This window comes from Scardinius erythrophthalmus (assembly GCF_964197995.2).
Source record: "Scardinius erythrophthalmus genome assembly, chromosome: 2".
In the NCBI taxonomy this organism is placed as follows: Eukaryota; Metazoa; Chordata; class Actinopteri; order Cypriniformes; family Leuciscidae; genus Scardinius; species Scardinius erythrophthalmus.
In genome coordinates this window covers 51,632,433-51,659,565 of record NC_138222.1, presented here as the reverse complement: position 1 = coordinate 51,659,565, position 27,133 = coordinate 51,632,433, and the positions used below count along the sequence as shown (strand labels likewise).

Below are 27,133 nucleotides of genomic sequence, written 5' to 3'. Positions count from 1 at the left end.
TATATATTTAAATAAATTGTCCACACATTTTGAGGGCAGTGTGGCTATTAGCATAATGCAGATGCAAACATGTTTAGAAGATCACTTCAGCCAAAGCTCAAGGCAAATAAACAGGGTTCAAGTTTGTGTGGACTAAAAGACCCCATTAGAGGGATAGTTCATCCAAAGAGGAAAATTATGTTATCATTTACTCACCCTTATGTTGTTCCAAAACTGTATGAGTTTCTGCTGAACTCAAAAGAAAATATTTTAAAGAATGTTGGTAACCAAACAGATGACGGTAGTCCTGACTTCCATATAATCTTTTTCCTATGGAAATGCCCTTTGTTTTACAGCTGCACGATTAATCGTTAAACAGACACACACAGAGCAGTTGTCATGTATAGGCTATGTATGAAACAGCTTAACAAACATTCAAATTATCACAGAAGTACTGGGATAAAGTTTATAGTTCGGATATAAACGCACGTAGCGATCAAAATAGAGGAAATCACCATTTGAAAGAAACTTTACCTTCAAATAAAAGATTGCATCAATTACACACCAGTAGGTGGCGACAAGTGACTGTTAAAAAATGTATTCGTCACTGAATCATTCATTCCATTCATCCATTCCATTCATCATCATTCATTCCAGAGATTCGTTCAAAAACGCGGATTCATCCAGTAATTAAACAAGTGAAATCTTAGTGAGTCATTAATCATTCATTTAAATCGACATTTTTTTAAAGTAATTAATTCGGATTTCTTAAATATTTTTTTAAATAGACTGCAACAATTAACATTTGGTCAGAATCTCTAAAATTACATGTTATTTTGTTTAGTTGTCTATTCTGAATCGTGATCTCTATTTTTAAAAATTGTGCAGCTCTACTTTGTTCATACATTCAAATAGTGTATAATATAGCTGCGGCACAGAAATAAGAAGATGGAAGACCAGAACTCTGTGTCAGACAAGCCAACAGTGCCCGTCTCTGGACAGCATTATGCCACGGTGGCACCATCTTGTGGCAACAGGGGCAGTCAAGCTTGTAATGGCAAGCCCATCATGCCAGTCAGCAATCCTTTCAAGTATTATCCCACAATTCCTTTGTGCCAAGTAGATAAAGTTGACCTGAAATATAAGGAAATACATAACACGATTTTCACGGTTGGTTTGCAACAATGAGCTAAAAACAAAAAAACAATTAGTAATCAGCAGGAAAAATAATTTCTTTCCATCCCACTCTTCATTCTGAGCGGAGGTCATTGTTTAAAATTATCGAGATGTCCGAGAGCCTTTGAATAAATGAGGTAGATGTGCCTTTTCACAAGGCCTGCCCTGCAGAAGAGAACAAGGCGTCCAGTCAGGAGCTGAGATGTACCTCACGGCCTGAGCAAAGTTTACCTCTCGCTTTGTACGGCACAAACAAAACACTCTCCTCACTTTGCCCGCTTTGCAGCTCCCAATTAACACTGAATGTCCTTGGAGAGATCAGATGCCCACAATTATCTGCTTGTGCTTTGATGGTGCAGACTCGCCATCACTTCCAGTGGATGAACATTAAAAACAATCTTTGTGGGTCCACACACAGCACAATGAGGCAGGACAGTGTTTCGTGTGGATTCTTCCGCTGGGCAACCCAGAAGTAATGAGTGCTAGATTGGAGGTTCGGGTCATTTCACTCACATTCCAGGGCACAATGCTGCCGGGGCACCGCTAATGCCCGTCAGAGATTTGCTGCATTCAGAAAGACGCCGGTACTGGGCATCCTTAAAAACATGCTTCTATCCATGCATAAAAACTTGATTAGGAGAGTGTTCAGGCACTTAAAGGAAAGACAATGCGAGCAAACACACAAACAAATGCACACAAATTGGCATACACGTCTACACACATTTACTAAGCTATTTAAATAAGCCCATAGCATTTTTAAAAGTAAAAAAAAAAAAAAAAAAAAAAACTTTATTCACAAATTATATTTCCAAATGAGGGCATCCCCAAATCCCCAAAGGTTTTCAAATTTAACCAAACACACAAAAATGCACACATTTACTCTAATAATTCAAACAAAATTTTAAATAAAAGCAATTGAAGATGTGCAATCCTCAATTACTGGTAATCCTAACATTTTATTTTTACTGACTAACCCCCTTAAGTGCATTTTTATAACGAGAAAAAAAAACCCATTACTTTATGAATCTTTTTAAAAATATAATTCCAGTTAAAGAACCATCAGATTATATTTTCTGGGGACATTTATACACATTTCTAGTTTTTAAATATAGGCATTAACCTAACCCATGCTAACCCTCAATGAATTATCAAACACATCTGGGGTGACAGTTACATGTGGTTTGGCACTAAGGACAATCAGCTGTCCTTCCTGTCTCTCTGTTATAGGCGTCTTACATTATATGGACATTGCAGTTTATTACTCTGGCTACATCTGCAGTCCTCATGCTTCCCTGCAGCAGGATTATTTAGCCAGTAGCGACCTTAAAGGTAGGGTAGGTAAATTCAGAGAGGCTAGCAATAGCAAGCTAGCTTTGAAAGCATGAGATCCCACCCTCCCTTCAGAGCGTCTCCAAAGCCACGCCTCCTTCAAAACACAAAACTGCAAACCGTCACGAGACGAGAGACGGCGTTAAATTACCTTTATGTCTCAAAACACATAATATTACAATTGTAATGAACGTAAACAACTTACAGAGCTCTTACTTGAACCTGACAGCTGGAGATTCATTTCGGACTTGATTGTGTTGATCTAGAAACGCATAAATCCGACTGACGTGACCATCACAGGTTGCCATCTCGCATTACGGTTACAACATGGCGGGAATAGCATAAGTTCATTGTTTTGGTTCAGGAAGAACTGTAAAAGGTGGCTGCTGTTTGTTAGTGGTGCTCTGTGAACGTCTGTCTACAACTCTGCATAGCCTTAAGGAACACACTGATGACGTTTAATGTCTGCACATATGGAAATACATGGGCTATATGTTGACAGGCAGGTAGGACATCGTATCATTGCATTCAGACCGAATGCAATGATTGGATGAACTTTTTTTTGTTCTGAGACTTCCACAGAAATGTACATGTTTTAATATTTGGACCACTTCTATTTTTGATTTCTATCAGGATGTGAAGAGATATTCAACCAGTATAACAAAAAGTGTTTATAAAAAAATAAAAATTGTCTACCCTACTTTTAATTTGTCTGTAAACTGTGTCTTAAGAGCTGTTCCACAGGTGCATGAGCAATAATTGTTTATGGTTCACTGAACAAGCATGAAAAACATTGTTTATACCTTTTCCAATAAAGATCTGTAAAGATTTTTTGGGGATTTTACTTTAAAATACAGTATCCTGGAAAAGGGACGTCTCTTTTTTGCTGAGTTTATATGTCCAACAAAGGGAACTTTTGTCAGATTTAGTCAACTTGAATGGACAATTCTGTCCACCAATTATAGCTATGTAAACTCACAGAGATACACACACACAGTATCTTTGCCAATGTTGAGAAAGATCATTCTCTCCCTCTTTTTGAAGTTCAAATACAAGCCAGAGTTACAGAACTGAGAATATAGTATAAAACAGGGGTATCTCTCAGAGGCCAGGGCTGTTTGCATTTGAACATCACTATTTGTGGGCTCCTGACAAGATGTGACAGCCCAACTATAACTCACCAAACCCTGCATTTTGGTGCATTTTCCAGCCTTAACCATTTATAATGGTTCAGTGGAGATTTCTTTATTTCAGCACAGACAATGGTCCCTTTCTTTATGGCTGCCTCGCTCGCTCTTTTTCTCCCTCACACGCATATACACTCGCGAGCAGACTCACACTCTCGTTCGCCGTCGCGCGCATTTTGATGGTAATTAATGACATCACTGCAAAGCGAGGGGAAGAAAGGCTGAGGTGCGTTTGTTTGCTGTGCGGACCGTGGGAACCTCGAGCCTCTTGAGAGTGGCGAGTCAGGCGCTGGAACAATACTCACGCTGTCGCCTCTCACCCAAACACCCCCTCGCGCACTCCCAGACCCTCACAGTACTCCTCCCTGCCTCCTCCTCTTCAATGATCTCCCTCTGTCCTGAAGCGTTGTGCTGGGAATCGGCTGCCCTCTTTCTGCCTGGTGCTGCAACGCACCGCTGGCCTTCATGCATGCACGCGCTTGGAGAGTTTTTAGGCTACAGCTTAGTTTTAATGTTGTATAAGTTGCCAAGGAACGCATTAGTGTTGCTCATACACTGGGTCTTTTTAATGAAAATGTATATTTTTTAAAACTACGGGATTTACGGGATTTTTTTGAAATTATAAATTGCATTAGTATCAAATCAAATGCGATAATGGTGGTCAAATTACTATTATCGTGGTTAAACACGTTTAATTAATATAGCCCATTAACTTCAATAGCCAAAAATAATGCTATGCTAAGTGATGCACTGCTTGGGGTTCATTTTGGGATTTCTTTCTTTTTCGCTTCTCAAAGCCAGACTGCTGTTGTTTTTTTCCTGGTATCATTTGCAGCCATGAAGCAAACATGAGGTGGGGGCGGATGCGGGAATGTTGCGTCGCGTGTGCTTCAAAAGTACTTCAAAGTGTTTATGTATTCTTAGATTTATTTTTATGTAAATAATATAGAATGAAAGTTTTTTTTTAAGCAACAGATGGTGCCGCCCCTGGGATTTGGTGCCCTACAAACTGCGTATACGGCGGTAGGCCTACTGCAACTAGTAGCAGCCCACCCTATCAACTGCATTCACAACATTTAGAACACCTTAGCAACTGCATATCTATGTCCAATCCACTCAGTACACCCACCTTGGCAAAGCAACATGCTAAAAACTACAGAGAACTACCCAGCAACAATCCAGACTAGAGACTACCCTAACTGTATCTGCTACCACTTAGAACACCTTTAATATATCATTGATTTGACAACCACCTAAAGCAACTTCATAGGCTAAAAAACCAGAAAGAATGAATGAGGGCATTTATATAGCGCTTTCGTATGTACTACTGTACACCCAGAATGTCTTGGCAACCACGTCATTACTAATTCATCTTTTACATTACAGTTTTTTGCAAAGTAGTTTACAGTATATTTGTGACAGTAACCCTAACCACAATGTTGACAGGTCAAGATTGGTCTTTTACTGGTCTCAAACCTTCAACTTTCCAGTTTCAAGCTCAGATCTTCAACAAATGCAATGCAGTCGACTTTTGTTGTTGATGTTTTAGGATCTGAGAATGAAACTAAAGTTCTTCTGTATTTTTCTATGCTCAAACACGATGGCTTGCTACCACTGTTGAAGAATGGTCCCATTTGGTGGGCAACAGAGTGGTGTGGAACTGAGCTGGATGTCAATCAGCAGCCAGCCTGGGGCCAGAGGTTAGTAATCAACTCATTTCACTTTAATGTTGGCAGAGATGAGTGGACACTCACCATAGGTCATGCTCTTTAATAGTACAGTCTGTGCTCTGCAACATGGCACCTGTGTAATCACCCACCACTACACCCTAATGGGACATAGTGTTATGTCTATAACCATAATTACATCCTTTCAAATGCTTTGCCACAGAGCTGAGAAGAAATGCACTGGAGAACTGCTAGATCTTGGGGTGGTTAGGGGAAAAGAAACCATTTATGACATGACTTTAAAAAGGGTCTTTAAATAGCAGGACTGGGTGAGAGACAGCAGGAAATACAGTGAGATGAAGTTTAGCAAAGATATGATAGTATACTAAAGAGTGGTTTTATAATCATTGAGCATAAGCCTGTGGGATAGCAAACGCAAGACAAAAGATTAAAGAAAATGGCAGAACTTTACAGCAAGTGAGCAAATGCACTGTAAGTAATAAAAACTTCAGACCTCTTCACCTAGTGACTGTTAACATCTAAAATTTTCAATTGGCCTATTTGAATTTCTGTGAACTGGATTTTATCAATTGTGGCAAGTCTGTTAACATGGGCTCAATTAAATACGTTTAGAAAGAAAGAAAAAAATATTTATAGCAATTGTTCATTTCTCACTGTCCCCCCCCCCAAAAAAAAAAAAAAAAAAAGATACATTAAGGAAAATACAAAACAGACGACAGGGTTGACATTTTATCACATAGGCTACTTTTATAAATCAATTCCAACAGGATGAAAATCATATTAAAATTAGGGAAAACACTGGATAGCCTACATTCAAGAAGTCTTTCGCATAACAGGATGTCTTGATGTGAAAAACTTTCAAAAGCAGCACAGTTGAAAACCTGCAAATTAAAATAAAAACTAACATTATTGACAAAGTTCCCACCCATCACATCTGGCAAACGACAAAACAAAAGTTAGGCTACTTAATTATATAATGAGGATGACTATCAGTCGATATAGATTTTTCTTTACCGTTTATTAGCCTACGGGTTATGTAAATGTATACCCTGTAAATGGAAATGGAAACCTCGAAAACAGGATCATGAAAACAATGAGATTCTACAAAATGCCTTTAAACTTTTTACCGGGGTTTCGGAGTTCAGTGCTCAATACTCAATACTCACCTCAAATGTCTGTAAACTTGTGGCGATGAATATTTGTATTCTCTTCGGATTGTTTGTTTCTGTCTTCAGCAACGGATGGTTGAGCTCTCCCGCGCATCTGCATTTGAAGTATACCAACGGTTTCCCTCAGGCGCATTTTGCTCAGCCAACACAAGCTTTTTCACTTCGACTTGATAGATTGAGCACAATTAACCATTTTCGGTGAATACATATATATATATATATATATATATTTTTTTTTTTTTTTTTTTAAGTGAAGACCTTAAGCTAATTGAGCCAAAATGTAATTTTCCATTTCCAAAAACTATTTTTTTTTTACAGTGTGGCAAAACAGGCAAGTAATTCAGAATAGTAGCCTACTAGCAGTTCATGGTGATAAATGGATGGTAGCAATTTGATTTACTGTTTTGCAGGTGATGGTGGGGGTTGTAATTGAGGAGATCAGTGGCGTGGGGATGCACACCCCTTGTCTGGGTAGAGGTAATTTAACAGGTAATCTACTCACAAGGACAGAAGATGAGGGAGTAGAAATACACACAGGAGATAACGCTAGCGCTTATGGGAGTGCAGGTAAGTAGAGTTTGCTCAAATGAGACCAGATAATGTGTGTATCCGAGCCGAGGTGTGTGCTTTTATCAGTGAGGACCTCGGTCCTGGAGGGCCTCTGTCCTGCAGAGTTTAGCTTCAACCAGCTCCAACATACCTGTTTGAAAGTTTCTAGTATGCCTAGTGAGACCTTGATTAGCTGGTTCAGGTGTGTTTAATTGGGGTTGGAGCTAAACTCTGCAGGACAGCGGCCCTCCAGGACCGAGATTGGTGAACCCTGAGTGAGGTGATGATCAGTCAGGTGCGGGTGATAGCTGAATGAGTGCAGATGAGAACCAGGAGGGATGCTGGGAAATGCAGTCCAGAGTGTGAATAAGGTAGTGTAGCAGTGAAGGAGGACCGGTGAACTCGTGACACCTGCTGCATCTTTTGATCGTTTTTTTTTAAGCACATGCACTGTTAAAAATCAATATTGAAGTTGATTGAGTCCTTTAGCACGGTGTTAGAGTAGCACACTCGGGCAGGTCAAACTAAGGAACCCAGCTGGAGTTTATGATTTAAGACCAATCCGTGGTAATACTTAAACGCAAAAAGATACTAACTCACCTCAGAGAAACTCTTGTGCTGCTGAACAACATTTGACAAATCACAGTGTAAACAAGATAAAATACTACATGTTGTGTCACCAGTTTCCCAGTGTGTCTTGCTGCTGGATGAGTTTTGACCTGGTTTGGGTCCAAATGCTCTCATAGATTTTGAAAAATTGTGAAACGGGTTTGTGGGTGTGTTCTTAGTTAGCAAAGGATCAGAATTGTGTGTGATAGTGCATGTTGTATATGTCGGTTACCACTGTTGAATAGTGCAGCCCCGGATGTCTATACTGGATTGCCACAATTTGCCAGTAACATTTCTTGCATGCTATAGGCTATTGTAGTCAGTTTATTACACTAGGCTATGGCTGCAATGCTATTGCATGAATCAACAATGCATACAGTAAGTAATGTTAAGTCCTTGAAAAACAGTCATACATTTATTATCTTAGGCTTATGTATGTGGAAGATTCACATCGTCATTACAACATTTGGTTTTACCATCCAAACAAAAACTACATAAAACAGTTACAATACAAAACAAAAAATTATTTTGATATCAAAACTCTAATGAGAATTAAGGCTATCATTTGCTTCAGTCCTTCATTAGATAAATCAGTCCTACTGTAGATAGATGAATAGATAGCCTACAAAATCCTACACTATGTGGAAGGCAAACCCTTGAAATCTTCTTTCACACATGCTGTTCTAGTTTCCTATAAATGTCTGTTGACTATGAAGGGCATGAAAGGCACTTGACTTCACACTTCATGTAGACACTCTTGGATTTGTTTAGCAGTATATGAGAGTGTCGGCAGGGTCGATAATGCTTCCTTGGCTTTGGAATGCAAAGCAATCATTACACTTAATGAATCGCACAAGTAATCATTTTAGACACCTCAACATGCTTAACAGCTTGCAATAGTAAATAACTGATTTGCAAATGCAAAACCATCAGGATGATGGAAGGTATGAGCAAGGTTAAAATGACTCATTATTCCATATAGATTTGTTCCACTGCTCGAGGTCAAAGTATTAAGCTATTACAGTATTATGAGTCATTGTACAAAGCCTTAGGATACCAATAATTTCTGAATGGCAATATATTGTGAAAAATTCCTCACAGTGGTAAATGGATGTGCTCCTGCATGAGCCCATCTTAGTGTTTCTGTCACACACTTGTATAATGTCTGAAGGAGAGATTAAATGTTCTGTCATAGAGAATACGGCTCAAATATAATCACGTATATGAATTACTGCAATTGCAGTACTGTCAAGAATCTTTAGATACGTAACCCGAAATGCTGGAGGGATTAGAACGTAACAACAGCTTCATTTTGATGGTTTAATTTCAGCCGCCATGTGAGAATTCCCATGGATTGAACACAATAGACGGCGCATCTGCAATGCAGTCTAGTCTACAGAGTGGCAGATTAGTTGCCTCAGACTGACTTTTTGACCCCAGTGTCTGGGAATTGCGTCCTCCGATGGTAGTGGGAGGCAAAAGCATACACATTTGAAAGCCAGAAATCTGATCAGACGGTGATGTCTGTGATGTCAATGGAGTAACGTGACTCCACCCCTCCAGCTCCACCCATCCTCGTCTGGCAGTCTTTACACTTGAACATTGCTCAGTCTGGTTCCAGACAAGGGTCTGTCTGGGATGGTGTCTATTAAGAGGCTTTTGAGGGCGTATCTCCCCTCATGCATCCTATGTGGTGCTGTCATGCCGAAGCAAGACTCTGGGAACCCCAAAATGTTTCCCAGGGGCCTCACGTTGTCTTTGGTTCTCAGAGCTGCATGCAGAGATATGAATATGCATGCTTAGATAAATGGAGTCTGGCTGAGTTGTGATTGTGCATTAGCAGTTCTGCTTTATGTCCTGGAAACTTAGTATGTAGAAGGCCCCATTGACCATTCTCTGGACCCTGGTTTAGATGCAAGAGACTGGGGCTCTTTTTGTGGAAGATATTGTCTGTTTTTACCTGGGAGCGTTTATGTTAATTATTTAATTAGATTGCCAATGATAGCTAGAAAACAGCATATTCCAATATTACCTTTTCAAACTCATGGTTTATTGGACACATTTGAGCAAATCAAGATCTATATAATAAGGGTATCGCTTGACCTTAAAATATGCTGTGCCCCAGTATAATATTACTGACCCTTGCCTGTCAATGGAGATGATTTCTGCAGGCGCATGTTAACTGGTTAACTTTGTCTTAGCAAAGGCATTCCTTTTCAAGACGAACAGGTCGCCGCCACTTCACAATACCACAAATTGCGGGTTGGTGGGTGTTCATTTCATACTCTGTGAACAATGGTAGCTTATTTAATGTATACAAGGTAGGCCTATATGTCCAAAAAAACTGGGCTACTTTGTAGTAGTGGTATCGTGTAGTTAGTGAAATAATCTGTTTGGTTGTAAAGTGTATTACCTGTATGAAATGAAATAGCGTAGCTATACCCGTGGAATTGTTCACCAACAGGATACGCAGTTCAACTAATAAAGGCCACTGTAAAATATAACAATTGCTGCCTTACATTTGACTGTGTAAGTCATTTCAACTAAATTACATTACACGGACTTAAAAAAAAAAATAGTTGAATTTTGTATAACTTAAAAAAAATAATGGCTTAACTTAAAACATATGTGGTCATGACTTATTGATCATGTCATTATGTACAGGATGCATTTGCAGATTCACTTTCAGTTGACTCTGTAGGCCCATGGGCACTTTATCCAGCACTCTTGATGTTCTTAAATTTCCTGTTTTACGACTCCAAGTGAGAAAGATTCAGTGTGTGCAGGAAACTGAACAAATCATTCAAACTGATTCGGTAACCAATTTAGACAGTTTTGCCAACTTGTTTGATCAAGTCTTTGAATCGACTAAAAAGAGTGATTTATTTGTGAATGGGAAATCACTTATGTCCAAGAAAAAATGACCCATGCATTGCATTAAAATAAAATAATGAGAGGAATATCAATACTAATGAAAATAGGCTACTTCTTTTTTTTCATTAGAAATGTACTCGAGTTAAAGTACCTGCATTTAAATCTACTCTTAAAAACTCTAAAAAACAAACAAACAAAAAAAAAATGTAATGGAGTAAATGTACATTGTTACCACCCACCTCTGCAGACTGAATTGTTTCCAGCTGTTTCTTACATCGAAATAGTATCAGGATACTTTATAAAACAAAACAAAAAGAGCATCGGATGAGATGGATATTTACAACCATTTTTGTAAACAGATCTTGGCAGTGACTTCTTTCGTTTGTCAGTGATGAAGCAGTTCTTTATTGCACATGCAGCTTGTGAACGACTCTACTGCAGGTGAAGACAATTTATATCCCATACCCATAACAGTACATAAAAAAGTATCAAACTATAGGGACAGTTTTATTGATAGGGGCATGTGCCCTAAAGGCTAGCAATGCTCCTGGTCTATATAGAAATATAGTGGAAATCAGCCAAAGAGCAATCAGGGAAACCGGCCCTGCCCATATTCAGCCCATTGCATTCAAAGCAACGTTTTGTTCCATGGTACCACCCAGTAAGTCTGGGGTCCCCTTCCCAAGGAATCTGGTCTCACGTGAGGTACGCAACCGACCTGTCATTCAGCAAACGTCAGGAGAAAGAGATGTTTCAACCAAGAAAACAATGCTGCCAGACGGCATAGCGTGCACTCCTCCACTTTCTGCCCTGCCTAGCAACTGCTGTCCAGTGACAGAGAGGCTTCATCCTTAGCAACAAGAGCATAGAGATGGAGAGGTCTTATACCTTAGCAACAAGGCCCCTGCAACTGAGAAGGGCGCTTCTCTAAGTGTGACTGAAAAGACGTCCCTCTCCCCGCATCCCCCACCTCTTTTTCTGGTGTGAAGTTCATCTGATGGCTCTGAAAAGCGGAGCCTCCCCCTCTCAGACACTTGTCAGATGGAGAAAAGAAAGGGGCAGATACTTGGTGGATAAGATCATGACTAATCTGTTGTTTTTTGCTTCCAAGATCCGACGGGGCCTCTACAAAAACCTCACAAGGGCTGCTGGCAGCAGCGCACACAGATGATGCTGGGTCTCCTCTCTGGATCAAGGGGTGGGAATGAGGATACAAGGGGCTCCTGAGCCTTTATTTGGGCGGGAAACAACTTTATGAAGAGATGCAACTTTTTCCCCTGCATTTTTAAAAAATATTTAAGCTTCGATTTTTGTCCATTATATATTCAGTTGCAACACAAAAACCTGTCAATTATCTAGATCATATAATAAACCTCTTGGTGTGATACGCAGGTGAATAATACAAGAATTTATGGACATTTTATTTGTCACTTCACATAATAAAAATGTTTGTCTCCGTTTTTTTAAGTAATTACTTTTATTCAGCAAGGATGCAGTAAATGTGACATTAAAAACTTGTATATTGTTAGAAAAAAAATACTTTTACTTTTGAACTTTCTGTTCATCAAAAAACAAAACAAATAACAAAGCAAAATCAGTTCCCACTACTATTAGAGCAGCACAACTATTTTCAACATTGATCATAATCAGAAATGTTTCTTGAGCAGCAAATCAGCATATTAAAATGATTTCTTAGGGATCATGGGACTGGAGTAATGATGCTGAAAATTAGGCATGTTTCATGCATTATTACAAATAATTGACACCAAGCTCAACTATGCAATATGCTCTCAAAAGCTTTTTTAATAATATTTAAATAAAGAGTGAAGATGTCAGTTTTCTTAGGCTGAACATCTCTTTTTGCCACTACTGTATATTCAGATAGAAAACATTTATTTTAAATAGTATAATACTGACGTACAATATTGTCGTATTTTAATCCAATAAAGGATGAGCATAAGATTTAAAAAAAAACATTTTTTTTTAAATCTTACTGACCCCCAAACTTGTTAACAGTATAGTGAATCTTGTAGGTTCCTCTGCTTTGTGTTATTTCAATTAAATCAAGTTTTTGTAATCTTGAAAAAGAAAGCATCTGAACTGACTTTATAATCAAAATTAACAAACAAAGAGGAAAACATCTAAAATGTACAAAACTCTGCATCAGCATTTGAAAATAAATAGTATTGGTTATCTGTAAGCCACACACACAAAAAAATGCTTTAAAATCTCTCTTACAGCTTTCTTCACTTCACAGATGCACTTAACCTCAGATCTAAAAATCAGAGCCAATCTAAAAAACACTCATTTCTGATTAATACATAGGCCAACTTATATTTGACTGCATGCTGTCTGAATTCAGAAGCTGTGACTTTTTCTTCAAATCTTTTTCTTCAGAAAAATCCTGTGAAGGAAAGCTAGAGAATCCATCATCTTTATCTGAAGGGATAACAAAAATTTTAATCCAAAAGTTGTTCAAACTTTTGTTCAATATTTTTTTATGTACACTCATATTTGATCACCACAAACGTTTTTTCCTGTGAATTTTTTTGCATCATTTAGTATACTCTGACCCATGAATATGCACATTAGCCCCACCTCCACTCACTCACACCAGCTCGTAGATGGTCAACTTTTCTCAAGTTACAACGTTGGAAACATAACAGTAATTAATATGACTAGCTTTTTGCTTGACTACATTGTCAAACAGCTTTTAATGTGTTGCTAATGTAACAAAAACCATGTTCCTGTTCGCCATCTCAGACAGCTGCCTTCTAACAATCAGCATCCTTAGAAACCCTTTGAACATCATAAAACATCAGTGGAGACAGGCATATAATTCATCATAACATCGTAATATCCCTACATAATTCACACGCTATATTGCTAAATGTACCTGATTTTTCACATTAACAGAACAATAGGCCAGGATAACCTGGCTTCTCTTGAGACTCCCCAATTTCACAGCATAGTAATGTTGATATGCTAAAGCCCACCGGCACGTTGACGTGAATGGTTACAAGGTAGTTTGTGACGTCAGAAACAGCAGATTTCAAACTGCGTTTTTGAGACTGTCTTTGGTTCACTGCCGTTTTAGGGAGAAAATACTCAGCAATGATGTTGACTTTTGAATTTGCACATGGTCTGTCTTATAAACACCACATAGACATATAATGTATATATTATAATATTCAAATAATACTAATTATGACCGCCGCTAGCATAGCTAGCGAAAGCGGTCATATAGGGATTGTCAAAGTTTGCACCGAGGATGAAGAAATTTTTATGGTATGTTGGTCTACTAGACTCTTACGGAAAAATTTCGTTTGGTCCCCGGGGGCCACTTCCCCCCCCGCGCTGGGGCCCCCGTAAATTTTTCGTCAACGATACCAGGAACCCCAAAGCACCGGGCAACATGAAATTTGGTGGGCATGTAGCCCCACTACACTTCTACGGAAAAATTTCGTTTGGTCCCCGGGGGCCACTCCCCCCCCGCGCTGGGCCCCCCCAAACCCAAAAAAATTCAGTTTTTCCTAAATAACTACCTGAACCGTGGCACCGAGGATGAAGAAATGTTTATGGTATGTTGCTCTTAAGGGCCCACATCAACCTAGCCCATAATCACTCATTTGTGATTTGCACCCCTCCCATAAAAAATGAAAATGCAATATTATTCTGCTTTAATCGCCCCTATCTTCAGTTGAGATGTTCAGAACTGCACCATATTTCATGTGTATGATTAACTTGACATCCTCTGGGGGTATCCTCTGCTAAGTTTCGTAGAATTTCATCCATGGGGGGGTATAAAATAAATTCATTTATGTGCACATTTAGTGACTGTACACTCATCGGCCTGTAGATGGTGCTGTTGAGCGAAGGGTTGCTGGTTTAGGATGATACTGTCACACACACACATGCAGGAATACAAACAAACGCAAGCATGCACACACACTGACATCCACACGCACAGACACACACCCATACACACACATACAAATCCACATGCACAGACACACACACACAAACACACACGCGCACACATACATACACGCACAGACACACACACACACACACACAGACACACACATACACAAACACACACACATACACACACACACACACACACAGACAGACATGCACATACTACTACTTTTTGTAGGTATATACATAAACACGCAATACAGCCAAATTACTCCACGTCATTTATTTTTGTGGAAAGCCAGTGCAGGCCTGAGCGGCGGTCATATTTTGTACCGCGATGCGGTACATCTAGTTAATTTTCAAATTACAGTTGTATTTCAATGAATACCATGGTATTACCATGGTACATGTGGAAAAAAAATAAACATGACGTTATCATGGTTCTCGTTATCTTAGTGTCATGTAAACAATTACTGGCTAAACAGGTGCTGCTGCTTTACTAACAAAATTCTCTTCAATTTGAGCTGGAAAATATAATGTTCTCCCACAACCCAGAGAACACGTCAGTCAATAAGAAACTTTACATAAGAAACTTGCAAAAATGCAGCTAATGACTACGTGCCTCCTTTGCACATCACCTTAAACACACGTTAAACACCAGCAGATGGTGGAACAGAGGGAGAGAGGTGTTTCCTTTGCTCAAGTGCTTTTGTTTGACAGCTTGCCCTGTAAGTCCATCCCTACTTCAGAGCTCTCTGCTTTTCTTCTTCTTGGTCAGGTATAGCAACCCTTTTTCCATGTCCACTGAAGGAAAATAATTTGTCCCTGTCTGTGTCACTTAACAGAGGAATCGATCAAAGGAGCCAATCAGTTTATCCCGACCAATTAGTCCCCTTTTTGCCCTGAGCATTGGCTTAAAGGAGCCGACCATAATCATCGGTTCCACCTCCTAATTAGTTGTAATTCTAGTGCTGACATGGCTTAAGATCCTCATTTATAGTGCTTGTCACTCTGGGGGTGGGAACGTAGAACTGAGAACAGGAAAGGCTACCGTCTCTTTAAACACGACAGATGTGTTCATCTATTGATTCCATTCTCCTCCTCCATATTAAGCAGTGCACAGCTGATAGGAGAGCTGAGAAAAGGAGGACTGGCCAAATAAAAAAAAAAAGGTGAGATTAATGTGTTAAAGAAGAGAACCACAGTAAAAGCCCATTCACACCAGGGACAATAACTATAACAATAAAGATATAGTTTTAAAAAATAGTACACACCACAACTATAAAGGCCCGTTCACACCAAAAAAATGATAACTCGCGGCGTACACGCCATGTTCTGTTTATTATTACTCTGTATTTTTGTTGTCTGCCGCTTTAAATGCTGGAGCTCTTAAAGCAGGATGGATTCTGATTGGCTGTCAGCGCGTGCTTATAACGCACGTTAACGTGTGGCCTATTTTTCTAATTTAAAGGAACCTGTATTCATTATTATGTGGCCATATCTCAAATGTAAAAGCTTTTTGCAACATAATCCTAAAATGTCTTTTTTCTCATCCAGTATCCCACCAATCAAGCACAGACTGAAAATGCAAATAATGTTTTCAAAAGAACTGCCATTATATGGACTTTTGCTTCATCCCTCCCACATCCATTCATGTTTTCCCAATGCAGGTGGATCCTCTAATTAGAAGAACATTTTAGTTTAAGCTGCTCGTGCTCCATCTTTATTGTCCCACCACCATAAATTTCCTCTTGTGTCCGAATCAAAGAGAGCGACTGCTATGCATTGCCTATATTTATTGTCCATGGGGTCATATTCTCTCAAACCTGACCCTTTGACCCATGCGAATGGATTCATGTCGCACTGAAAAAGCCTGATTCTGTTTTAACAAGGCTTAATGCTCTTGGTGGTAGAAACCAATGAATATGTATAAAGGAACGGCCGACATGAGAAGCAGTTTGGGAAAACCAACACATGAGAGAAGGAAGGTTCTCTAACAAGGGGACAAATAATAAGGATTAGCATGACAAACAGGGCTTGGATTGAGAGCCCATGATGCTATATATGGACATTTCTCTATTAGGAAACCGGGCCCCGGTTTCACAGACAAGGCTTAAGCCTAGTCCCAGACTAAAATGCATGTTTGAGCTGTTTTAACTAAAAACAACTTGTACTGACATATCTTAAAATATGTCGGTGCCATTGTTTTGTCTCAAGGTGCACACCAAAAATATATATATTTTTTTTCATTTGTTTATAAAAGCTACTTAAATGTCCAACTTGAACTAAGGCCTAATCCTGGTTTAATCTAAGCCCTGTCTGTGAAACCGGGTCCAAGATTATGAAAGGTCTAATTTATATTCACATGCTTAAATGGAACATGATTTTGTTTAGTATGGAAGTATGCGATTTCAGATGCAGCCACAGTCACGAGGATCACTTCCTGTTTTATGAGACAAAATGGCTTCCTGCATGTTGGCTGCACCTGACTTTGATTTCGCATAGTTTTTCAAATATTTTAATATTAAAATGTTTGTTTGTATAAATAATCATATTTAAAAAAAAAACAATTTAAAAATAAGAAGAATTGACCATTTTCTTCATTACGATCTCACTTAACTATATATTTTAATTTTGTCATTTACATATTTCACACTATCTGTCATGCAGTGTTTACATTATAAACAGCCATTTGATCTTACAGCCACAGAACTTCTTCACATCATTTCTTCAGAAACTCAATTTAACCCTTAAACAGGACCTTCGGCTTTGGGACCCAAGCGAAATGAAGTGTTTTTTCCCCCGACCACAAGTACCGAAGGATTCAGTGACAGATTCTGGGTAAAAAGGTCTATCGACACAGATGTACCAATCAGCCAGTGCCAATCAGCCCTTAAGAGTGATATAATTGTCAGGTCAGGAGGGGAAAGACTGCTGAATGAAAGACACCACCTTTCCTCCAGCCCCCCCACCCCCCCACACTCACTGCCCACAATTATACCCAAGCAACAACAGGCCAATTTGTCCATGAGGCCCTTGTACCCACACTCCCTGCCGAGTTATTTAGCTCCTCTCCTGCTCTTCAATGGCAGGTACTGATTAGAGGGGCTGCAATCTCCCTCCCTGTTCCCTTAAAAAAAAGAGGAAAAAAAGAAAAGAAAAACTAGCCCCCTTCATCCTGGCAATCTTTAATCTGATTACAGGCTTTCTACAGCTTTTCAGACAAGACCGGCCATGTAGAACAATGGCAGGCCAAGTGGTTCCACACACAGCCTCTGAGCTATGTGATCCAAGTGTGGATCTCTGGGCGCTCTAACTCCGCTGGCAGTTCTTTTCAGAGTAAACTAAGGCTGGGTCGGCCCACCTGCCCGCTCCCCTTCACACAGGGGATTAGCCAGAACATCTCTGTTACAGGAGCGACACCCTCCCCCTCCTCAGACCCTGACCCCCCCCGTCCCCTGCAGACTTGTTTGATTAGAGAGGAGAAGAGATTTGACCCCGGCTCTCTTGCTTTCAGCCGCTCAGCCCCGATGCGGCGGTAGATCCTTAACTCCGGGCTCCGCCTCCCTCTTCCTCATCCCCATGGGAAAGCCGATCAGAATCAGTGGACGTGCCGGCGTGCGGTTATACCTTGTAATCCCTCAAACCTGAGTGAGCTGTTGTGTATATGTGCCTTGACTTCATTTTTTTATTTTTTTTACTTTGACTTCAAGGGGGCTTTAAAAAAGCCACCGCAAAACATAGAGGGAAAATAGCACTGGAGATTTTGCAGGATTTTTTTTTTTTTAAGTTTATAGTAAAAATGGAACAAAAAAAATGGTGATAGAATCCGCAATCTGTTGAACTGCATAGAATAATAATTTCAAATAAACAGAAACAAACAAAAAATATTTTCGAAGTGCACAACAAGAAAAGAAAAGAAAAGAAAAGAAAAGAAAAGAAAAGAAAAGAAAAGAAAAGAAAAAGAAAAAAAGCAGTATACTCGAGTGTAATTTGGAGATTTGTATAAGCTGGAAGATAATTACAAACAATTAAACTAGGTTTTAAATACTTCTTGGAAATAATCTCTGCTGATATTTTAGATTTTTGTTCCAATTTTGTGTAAATATCTCAACCTTTGGCAGTCAGAAAGCAAATAATGAACCAAGAATAAGATGTTAAAAATTGTGGCTGATTCAGTTGTCACACTGGAAATGGAGGGTCAAGTCGAGCACATTGCATTGTGGGATACAGTGTCAAATAAACAAATACAAGCAAAAAAATCAACAACAAAGAGTATAAAAAAAAAGAAAAAAGAAGCAAACTTTTCAGTGCTTAAAGTTTTGTCAGTCAGAACAAATATTAAGCCAAAATTCAGTTGTCACACTGGAAATGGAGGGTCAAGTCGAGCACATTGCATTGTGGGATACAGTGTGCTCTACTGCGCATTTTGGGAAATGTTGTTATTGGTCTTCTGTGTATTTCATGCATCTAAAATGTACATTGTACTCAATATCCATAATATACTCTGCAGATATAATATTCATTTTTCAACTCTGAGTGTTTTTGTCTGCAGTATTACACAGTCAGTAGCATTAATAATAGCAGACCTATTAAATTCATGAACATGAAATCATGCACAAACTGAAGTCCTTCATAAAGGCACGAAATCACTCAACATCATCATTGGCGTCTTGCTGTGCTCATTCACAAAAGCAGTGCGTATTTGAAGTTCATTAAATGTCACGCTGATTGATCAGGAAATGACCCAATTGACCCCGTTTGACCCTCTACAAGGAGTCTATTTCCATTAGAATGGAGGAGTCTGGCCTGAGGGTGACCAGAAAGCACGCTAACAGATGACCAGCAGCTCAATTAAACAACGTTTTGTTGGGATTTTGACAGACTCTAGATAACCGCTAATCACTGCGCGTCTCTAGCAGTTACACGGTATTCAACTTGGGTGACCACCATCAAACAAACCAAATGTGGGACGAGTATAAGTTTGTGTGGGACATGTTACCAACACTAAAACATAACCTGAAACTGTTATATAATGCTTATCTAACTTAATGAAAAAACGTTTGTATTCTGCCTTTCAGCTGATAAAAATGCATCGTTCTTTAGTCCCTTCCAGAAAACACCATTATATCACAATGTAACATAACATGTCTTAATTTTACATGTCATTTAAATTCAACATCACTGAGCAGCAGGCATCATGCAGATAACTATTTTTGAAACAGTTCTGACCAAGTCCAATTAAAATCCAACAAAATAAATAATGAACTAATAAAATATAAAACAACATGAAATTAGATCATTGACAGTCTTATTTATTATTATATATTAAACCAAAAACTTTCATATTTTTAGAAAGGATGTGAATCAAAACAACCACAGCAGGCGACAAGGTGATCAATTCTGTTAAATTTGAATTTTAATTGACTGAATTATCCATTTGTTTTCTGACGGGAACACATAGAACGAATCACTGCTCCACATTTTGATTGACAGCCGCCACAACCTACTAGTGGCCATGTTTACTCCTTTCCTTTCAACCATTGGATAGGATTTAAAAGACGGCTGTTGTATTTGTACTTCTGACGAAGCGCTGTTAAATATAGGTGAAAAACTACGCCGCAAAAATAATTAATAAAATGCTTTCTTAAAAATGCAAAAGAAAGCATGCACAATGTTTTCTCAATATGATAATTAAAAACTGACAGACTGATGAAAATGCGGGACATTTTCTCAATATGCGACGTGCGGGACAAGGGGTGAAAATGCTGTGCGGTACAACGCAAAGCGGGACGGGGGGTCACCCTATATTCAAAGCAACGTTTAAGCAATTTTAATGAAATGAAACCAGAAATCTAGTGTTTGATCATTAATAGTAACCAAACAAATGTATTCATTAACAAGATTTGTTTGTTTAAAAAAATTCTGCCATGGCAAAAGACAATCAAATTATTTTAAGTCCATGTCAAAACCTTTATATGTAATAGAGTTATAGGCCTACTCTGCTCTGATTGGTCAGACGGCCCAGTCTGTTGTGATTGGTTTACCGCTTGCAATGCATTGGAAAGGAATACACCTATTACCATATCTGAATTTCAGCTCCTCAGCACTTGATACACAGCGATATAATCAGTAACAATGGCGTCTGTTTTTACGTATCAATCCTCATTCTTCTGAAGTGCATGCAAAGTGGATTCACAGCACAGAAAAGCATCTTTTCGACATGTCGACAACACGAACCAAACTCTTCTAGTCTTAGTCACTACAGTGTTTGAGGGCGGGGCAAAGTTGACATTGTTTGTGGGCAGCCAATGAAGACCATTTACACTATGCAAATTTGTTACAAAGGTTTGTAACAGGAAGTGAGACAGGAATTGCAGGCGACTTGTTTCAGCAGTTCAGAATCGATTCTTACTTTTAAGAGACAATAACTGCAGACATTTTACTTTCCAGCTATATTACACACTTAATAAAAGGTAATATTTGAAAAAGTATAGAAGTGATTTGGTCAAAGAAGAAAGGTTTAAATGGACGTTTTGCAAAGCTGCCATAATTTATATTTGAGAGAATTAAAGCAACAGTTAGTTAAATTATAAGTATTGCCATTCGTAAAATGTTAAACAAACAAACAAACAAACAAACATTTAGCACCAATGTAAAGTCATTGAGTTGAAGATTGTAATATTGTCTTTTTATTTTTTATAGTATTTTTAAAATAGGAAAGAATATAAAGCTTTATAATTTAAAAATCCAAAGAAATAATATTACTATCATTCTACATGGTCTGCAGACACATTGAGCTCTCAAAAGTTCTCATTTAATCCTTCCTGATCAAATATAATAGCCAGGAAGGAAGCAATATCACATCACTACTCTTGAAAATAACTAGATAAATAACTAACATTATTAACACATTCATCATATCAAACTTAACATTACAAACATGATAAAGTACAATCATTCTTATTTCATTCTTTTACAGAATGATTGAAACTTAATATAATTTAAGTTTAGAACTAGTACTGGTGAATTATGAAATATATATATGCATTAGTTTCAGAAATTATACATTTATTAACATCTTGATTAAATTAATTTAAGGACTGTAAAACACACAGACTTGAAATTGAACTAAGAGCCGACCCTTTTAGCCTTGCAGGCCAATACCTCTAAAAGGTATTACAGGGACTAGATTCTCTTCAGCACAGACTTGGTCTGAACATTCTTTCTGTCTCTTAATTATTGTTATTTTGTCCCAATATGATGTGATCAGGTTCATCTTCTTGTGTCATAAAGACATTGTGCATTTCTTCATTCTTGCATTAGCTTTGTTCCACAGAGAAGTTAGTATCTGACCTGAAGGATGAAAAAAAAAGAAAGAAATATTTTAGACTAAAACAATTAATTCATGCATTAATAGTTAAATAATTCCCAAATAACAGAAACAAAATGTAAAACAGTCAATCTGACACATCATCTTAGTCATTTTGTATAAAAATAGAGTTGATGCAATTTATTTCTTTACTGAAATGCTACTACACAGTTACGCGATCATTCCGTTACTGTGATCTTAAAGCTGGAAGTCTATTATGTGGTGTGTACTGCCATCTCATGGTGATGGATTAGAATGCAAGAAGCACTTCAAAGTTCAATTTACTTGTAATATAGAGAATTTTTACAAAATAAAATGACAAACATTTGATATTTTGATCTATCGTTTATAAATAGTTACAGTATAGTGTCTCTTTGCATAACATCAAGAGAATCTTGAAGTCCGTCCTTACATCCTGTCAGCACTTTTGCCGACCATGTGGCTGTTGTATTCTAGAATGGGAGGGATGCTCTCCTCATCTTCAGGCACCTGTAAAAGAATGAGTTTTATTTAAACACAACTCAGACCTTGACACTGTATAGAAGAAACCGGGCTACTTGTCACATTTATATATAATTACATTCTCAGTTGAGTTCTACAGTGCCACCTAGCCGTGCAACAATGAAATACATATTCAAACTCACCTCCCAGTACACCTCATCATCAAAGCAGTTATCATCTGATGGGTCTCCCCAGAATGGCAGTCTCAGGATGCAACCTGTATATACATATACCAGGGTTATTATAGTTAACTAAAACTTAAACCATAACACAAATACATTTTCATTATTTGGAATAAAATAAACAATAACTGTAATTATCTATCTATCTATCTATCTATCTATCTATCTATCTATCTATCTATCTATCTATCTATCTATCTATCTATCTATCTATCTATCTATCTATCTATCTATCTATCTATCTATTCCTCCCTATAATTATGGATACTAATTAATTAAATGAAAACAGAAAATACAACAAAAATATTTGTAAAGGATTTAATATCCTGATACTAAAATAACACTGACATATATTTATATTACATTGTGCAGCTGCTACATTTTATATTCTTACGTGTGGATGGACTGTATTTCAGTATATCCCTATCATTTCTTTTTTCTTTTTTGGATGCTCACCTACTATAATTCCACCAACGATTCCAAAAACGAGAGCAACACAAATACCAGCTGCCTGGAAGCCTCCTTGCATGGCAGGTGTCCTATTAGCAAAGTCCCCTTTAAAATCAAAGGTGTTTACCAACCTGAAAAAGAAAAGAATTTGTATCAGCAACATATACACACTTTTACTATTCAAAAGGACTATCAATATTCAGTAATATTATCGATTTATCTGAGAAAAGAACAAAATTTGAACTTGATGATGAAACTAACTTTGCAACATTGAACTAAATTGAATCTGAATTTCTGAATAATGACACTATTGCCACTGTAGAGCTGCTTATAGCTGAACTGACCTTGTTTCATAATTGATGAACTGTGCAACACTGACATACTTTTAAAACTGAATTGAAACAACACTAAGCTGAGTAATGACACTATTGCCTTCTGTATAGCTGCTTTACAGCTGAAACTAAGTCATTTCGTGATTGGACTATATTAAAACAATTTATTAAAGGTACACTATGTAACTTTATGATACATATGTCACTCACCCTTGCGTCATATTTTTATCTATCTATCGTGATTATGGTTGCTGTAGCGCTGTGTGTGCTGTATGACGCTATCACATGACCAATTCGTACGAGTGAGTAAAAGGTGGCTAATTCGTACAAATTGCTGTGAGATCGGGTTGGGTAAAGCTACAGTAATGTCTACAGTAATGGTGCTAGATAGTGCACCTTTAATGTGAAGCTGCCTGAAAACAATCTGTATTGTTTAAAGCACTATATAAACACATTTGACTTGACTTTTAGAAATAAATCAACTTTGTATGATTTAAATGTTTCAATTTAACTGTATACTAATAGAAAGTAAACAGTCACACTCACCCCTCACGTCCATAGACGCTCTCACTGGCAGCAGCCGCTGTGATGGCACCAATAACTCCTCCGAGGAGGCCGGGCATGGCATGCAGGTTGTGGATGCCACAAGTGTCTTGAATCTTCATGTACTTCTCCATGAAGGGCTGCATGGGGGGGGGGGGGGGGGGGAAGCAGGTATAAATGAATCTGTTCTTACAGCGCAAATGACGCTCAAATCTGCTCTTCTGTCACACTCACAGTGAGCACCAGGTAGCCGAACGTGGAAAGTATCCCACAGATGAAGCCCACAATGAGAGAACCGTAGGGTGAGATCATGAACTCGGCCGCTGTTCCCATCGCTACGCCCCCAGCCAGAGTTGCATTCTGGATATGCACCTATGTTGCACAAAACAGGTGCAATATTACGAAATGTCACAGATAGGATGCTGCAGACGTAATTGTGACATATTTAAGTGCAGTAACTTACCATGTCCAGTTTTCCCTTCTTGGCTGAAAGGCTGGATATGGCAAATGTAGTCAGTACAGAAGAAGCCAGAGCAAGGTATGTGTTTATGGCCGCCCGGTGTTGACCATCTCCATGATCTGAGATGGCAGAGTTGAAACTGGGCCAGAACATCCAGAGGAAGAGGGTCCCTGTAAGAGGAAACGTCTTCAGATAAAGGACTGGATTTTTTGAAAGCGGCTCATGTAAGATCTTATCAAGGGTGTGTAACATATAAAAAGGACTCAGTCATGACATACCGATCATAGCAAAGACATCAGAGTGGTAGACAGAGCTGCCCAGATGCTTGCTTTGGTTTAGCTTCGGTCGATAAAGAATCCATGATATTGTCAGACCGAAGTAGCCTCCGAAAGTGTGGATGACCATGGCTCCGCCAGAGTCACGAGCCTGTGAAACACAAGAACAATTTAATAAAATCTCTTGATCTAGGCAGAAATTTTCAGGATGATGGCTACTCGCCAGGTTTATCATCAAGAACTGTCATTATTTACATTGTTCCAAACCAGTTCGAGTTTCTTTCTTCTCTTTCGTCTGCTGAACACAAAAGAAGATATTTTGAAGAATGTCGGTAACCAGACAGTTGATGGTAGCTATTGGCTTCCATGATATTTTTTTCCCCATACTATGAAGTCAACGGGGCCCATCAGCTTTGGTTCCTCATATTCTTCAAAATATCTTCTTTTGTGTTCAGCAGAAGAAGAAATTCATACAGGTTTGGAAGAACTCGAGGCTGAGTAAAAGATGACTATCCTTTTAATTGAAATAAAGCTGAAATAAAATATCAGTACTAGGTGAAAAACTAATTTTGTTTAATATAAATAACTGCAAATAAACTAAAACTGAAATAAATAAATAAATATTCTAAATGGTCAAATAAAAAAAATACTAATGCACATAGCAAACAGTATTATTTTCAGTATCATTATAATAATTTAAATGAATAATAATACTTTTTTTAGCAAAGTTTTAGTAATTGTGTTGTTTTTGTCATTTTTATTCTTTTTTAATGTCTATATAGTTCTTAGTTATTTTTGTTATTTTAGTGCTTAAACTAGAAGAAAATGAGAAATGGTGCATTTGAAACTAGCTGAAATAAAATAAGTACATTTTTTATATAAATATGTATTATTTTATTTCAGTTAATGTTTATTTAATTTCAAGAAAAGAAAATGTTTATATGGTTTTAGTTTTAATTTTAGCTAACCATAATTACCCTGAAAACAAAATGTATAAAAATGTAACTAAAACCAATACGAAAAGTATAACAATAAAAGCTCTAAATAATACTAAAATAACACTGCTACTCACATGGAGAATAGAAAGAATAATGTGTTCCTCAACCGCAAACAGTGTGATGCCAAATAGCGTCAAGATCATCAGTTGAACTGGACTGACTTTTCCCAGGAGAGCTCCATATGCAATGAGACATCCCGCCACACAGAAGTCGGCATTGATGATACTGGTGAAAGCAAGATGGGAAATGATGAACATCAGCTGGATCACACAAGTCACCATCTTCTGATGCATTGTTCAAGAAAGTCACATTTGCAATGTGGTGATTTGAACGGCCCTCTGATGCCTCTATATGCCACATTCTTTTTGTGCAAGAGGAACCAAGGACCTTAAATAAATGAATCAAAAGAAGTTATTCGGAGATAGTGAGGTGCAAAACGTACTTCTCAATCCCGATCTTGATTTTGCCGTCAGTCGGGTCCAGAGAGTGGAACCAGCCCTGCATGAGCAGAGCCCACTGCAGACCAAAGGCAGCGATGAGAAAGTTGAATCCCACCCCACCGAAGCTATAGCGCTTCATGAAGGTCATGAGAAAGCCGAAACCCACAAAGATCATCACATGTACATCCTGGAAACCTGAGAAAAGTGGTCAAGAAGGTTAATGGATGATTAACTTCCGTAACTTTCTACCTACTGAAGGCTCAACAAAACTATTTTATTCATTACAAATTTGATCTATAAACTGATTTTAATGGCCTTATATCAGTATCCAACCCTGCAGAACATGAATACTCACTTGGGTATCTGTAGTAGAAGTCGTTCTCGATGTCACTCGTGATGTTCTTCTCATGTTTGTGCTCAGACCAGTGCGCATCTGATTCTTCATCGTAACGCACAAACACTCCGAACAGGATGATCATGGCGATCTGCCACACGAAGCAGACCACAGGCAGGCTGATCCGGACGTCAGGGTTCTTGGCCCCGCACCAGAAGCCTCGGCAGCAGTCAACGAAGTTCCCCATGGTGAAGTAAAGAGATGATCTGTTGGGTGAAGTTCTTCTGTAATTTCTGAGTGAAGTGCAGCTGTATTTATAGCTGGGGATCTGGAGGTGTGTCACTGCTCACCTGGTGCAGGTCTGTCTTCTGGAAATGAAATCAGGGTGTCTGACAGTCACCTGACAAGACTGATCAATATCTTGCCTTGTGACTGAGATTTTTTTTTTTTCTAAAGAGGTCATACTAGTCTTACTAGACATAATTATAATTACACTTGGACTAAAGACAAATCAGACCATCTTCTTTGAAAACTGCAATTCACCTTCAGGTGAGATTATTTTCTTTGCTTTGTTTTTACCACTACTAGAAGTTGTCGACTTTATATAATATAACCGATTTAGATTGCTGTGCAAACAGTCAAAATCAAGAAAATCAGGGCAAACATGTTACGTAAGAGTAGGAAACTTTCAATGTCGCTATTTATTCTGCTTGGTCTCTCTTGGTCTACAGAGCAAAAAACTGCACTTCTTTTAAATATCTGAAT

At 38.3% G+C, this 27,133-nt stretch overlaps 1 protein-coding gene and 1 long non-coding RNA gene across 2 annotated transcripts; both read right to left on the bottom strand.

The window, feature by feature from the left end:
• Positions 1-5,374: 5,374 nt before the first annotated feature.
• LOC308679801 lies at positions 5,375-7,262 on the bottom strand. Its single transcript, XR_014028849.1, has 3 exons — positions 7,031-7,262; positions 6,526-6,622; positions 5,375-6,240 (listed from the first exon to the last, which is right to left on the bottom strand). It is a non-coding gene; the product is annotated as an uncharacterized lncRNA (long non-coding RNA).
• A 14,999-nt stretch (positions 7,263-22,261) lies between these two features.
• rhcga (Rh family, C glycoprotein a) lies at positions 22,262-26,615 on the bottom strand (the record flags this gene model as incomplete). Its single annotated transcript, XM_081389979.1, has 10 exons — positions 22,262-22,342; positions 22,498-22,571; positions 22,993-23,117; positions 23,865-24,001; positions 24,096-24,233; positions 24,325-24,491; positions 24,600-24,747; positions 25,669-25,819; positions 26,037-26,229; positions 26,390-26,615. The coding sequence occupies 10 exons, from the start codon at positions 26,613-26,615 to the stop codon at positions 22,262-22,264; spliced, it is 1,440 nt and encodes a 479-aa protein (XP_081246105.1).
• Between the last annotated feature and the right edge of the window lie 518 nt (positions 26,616-27,133).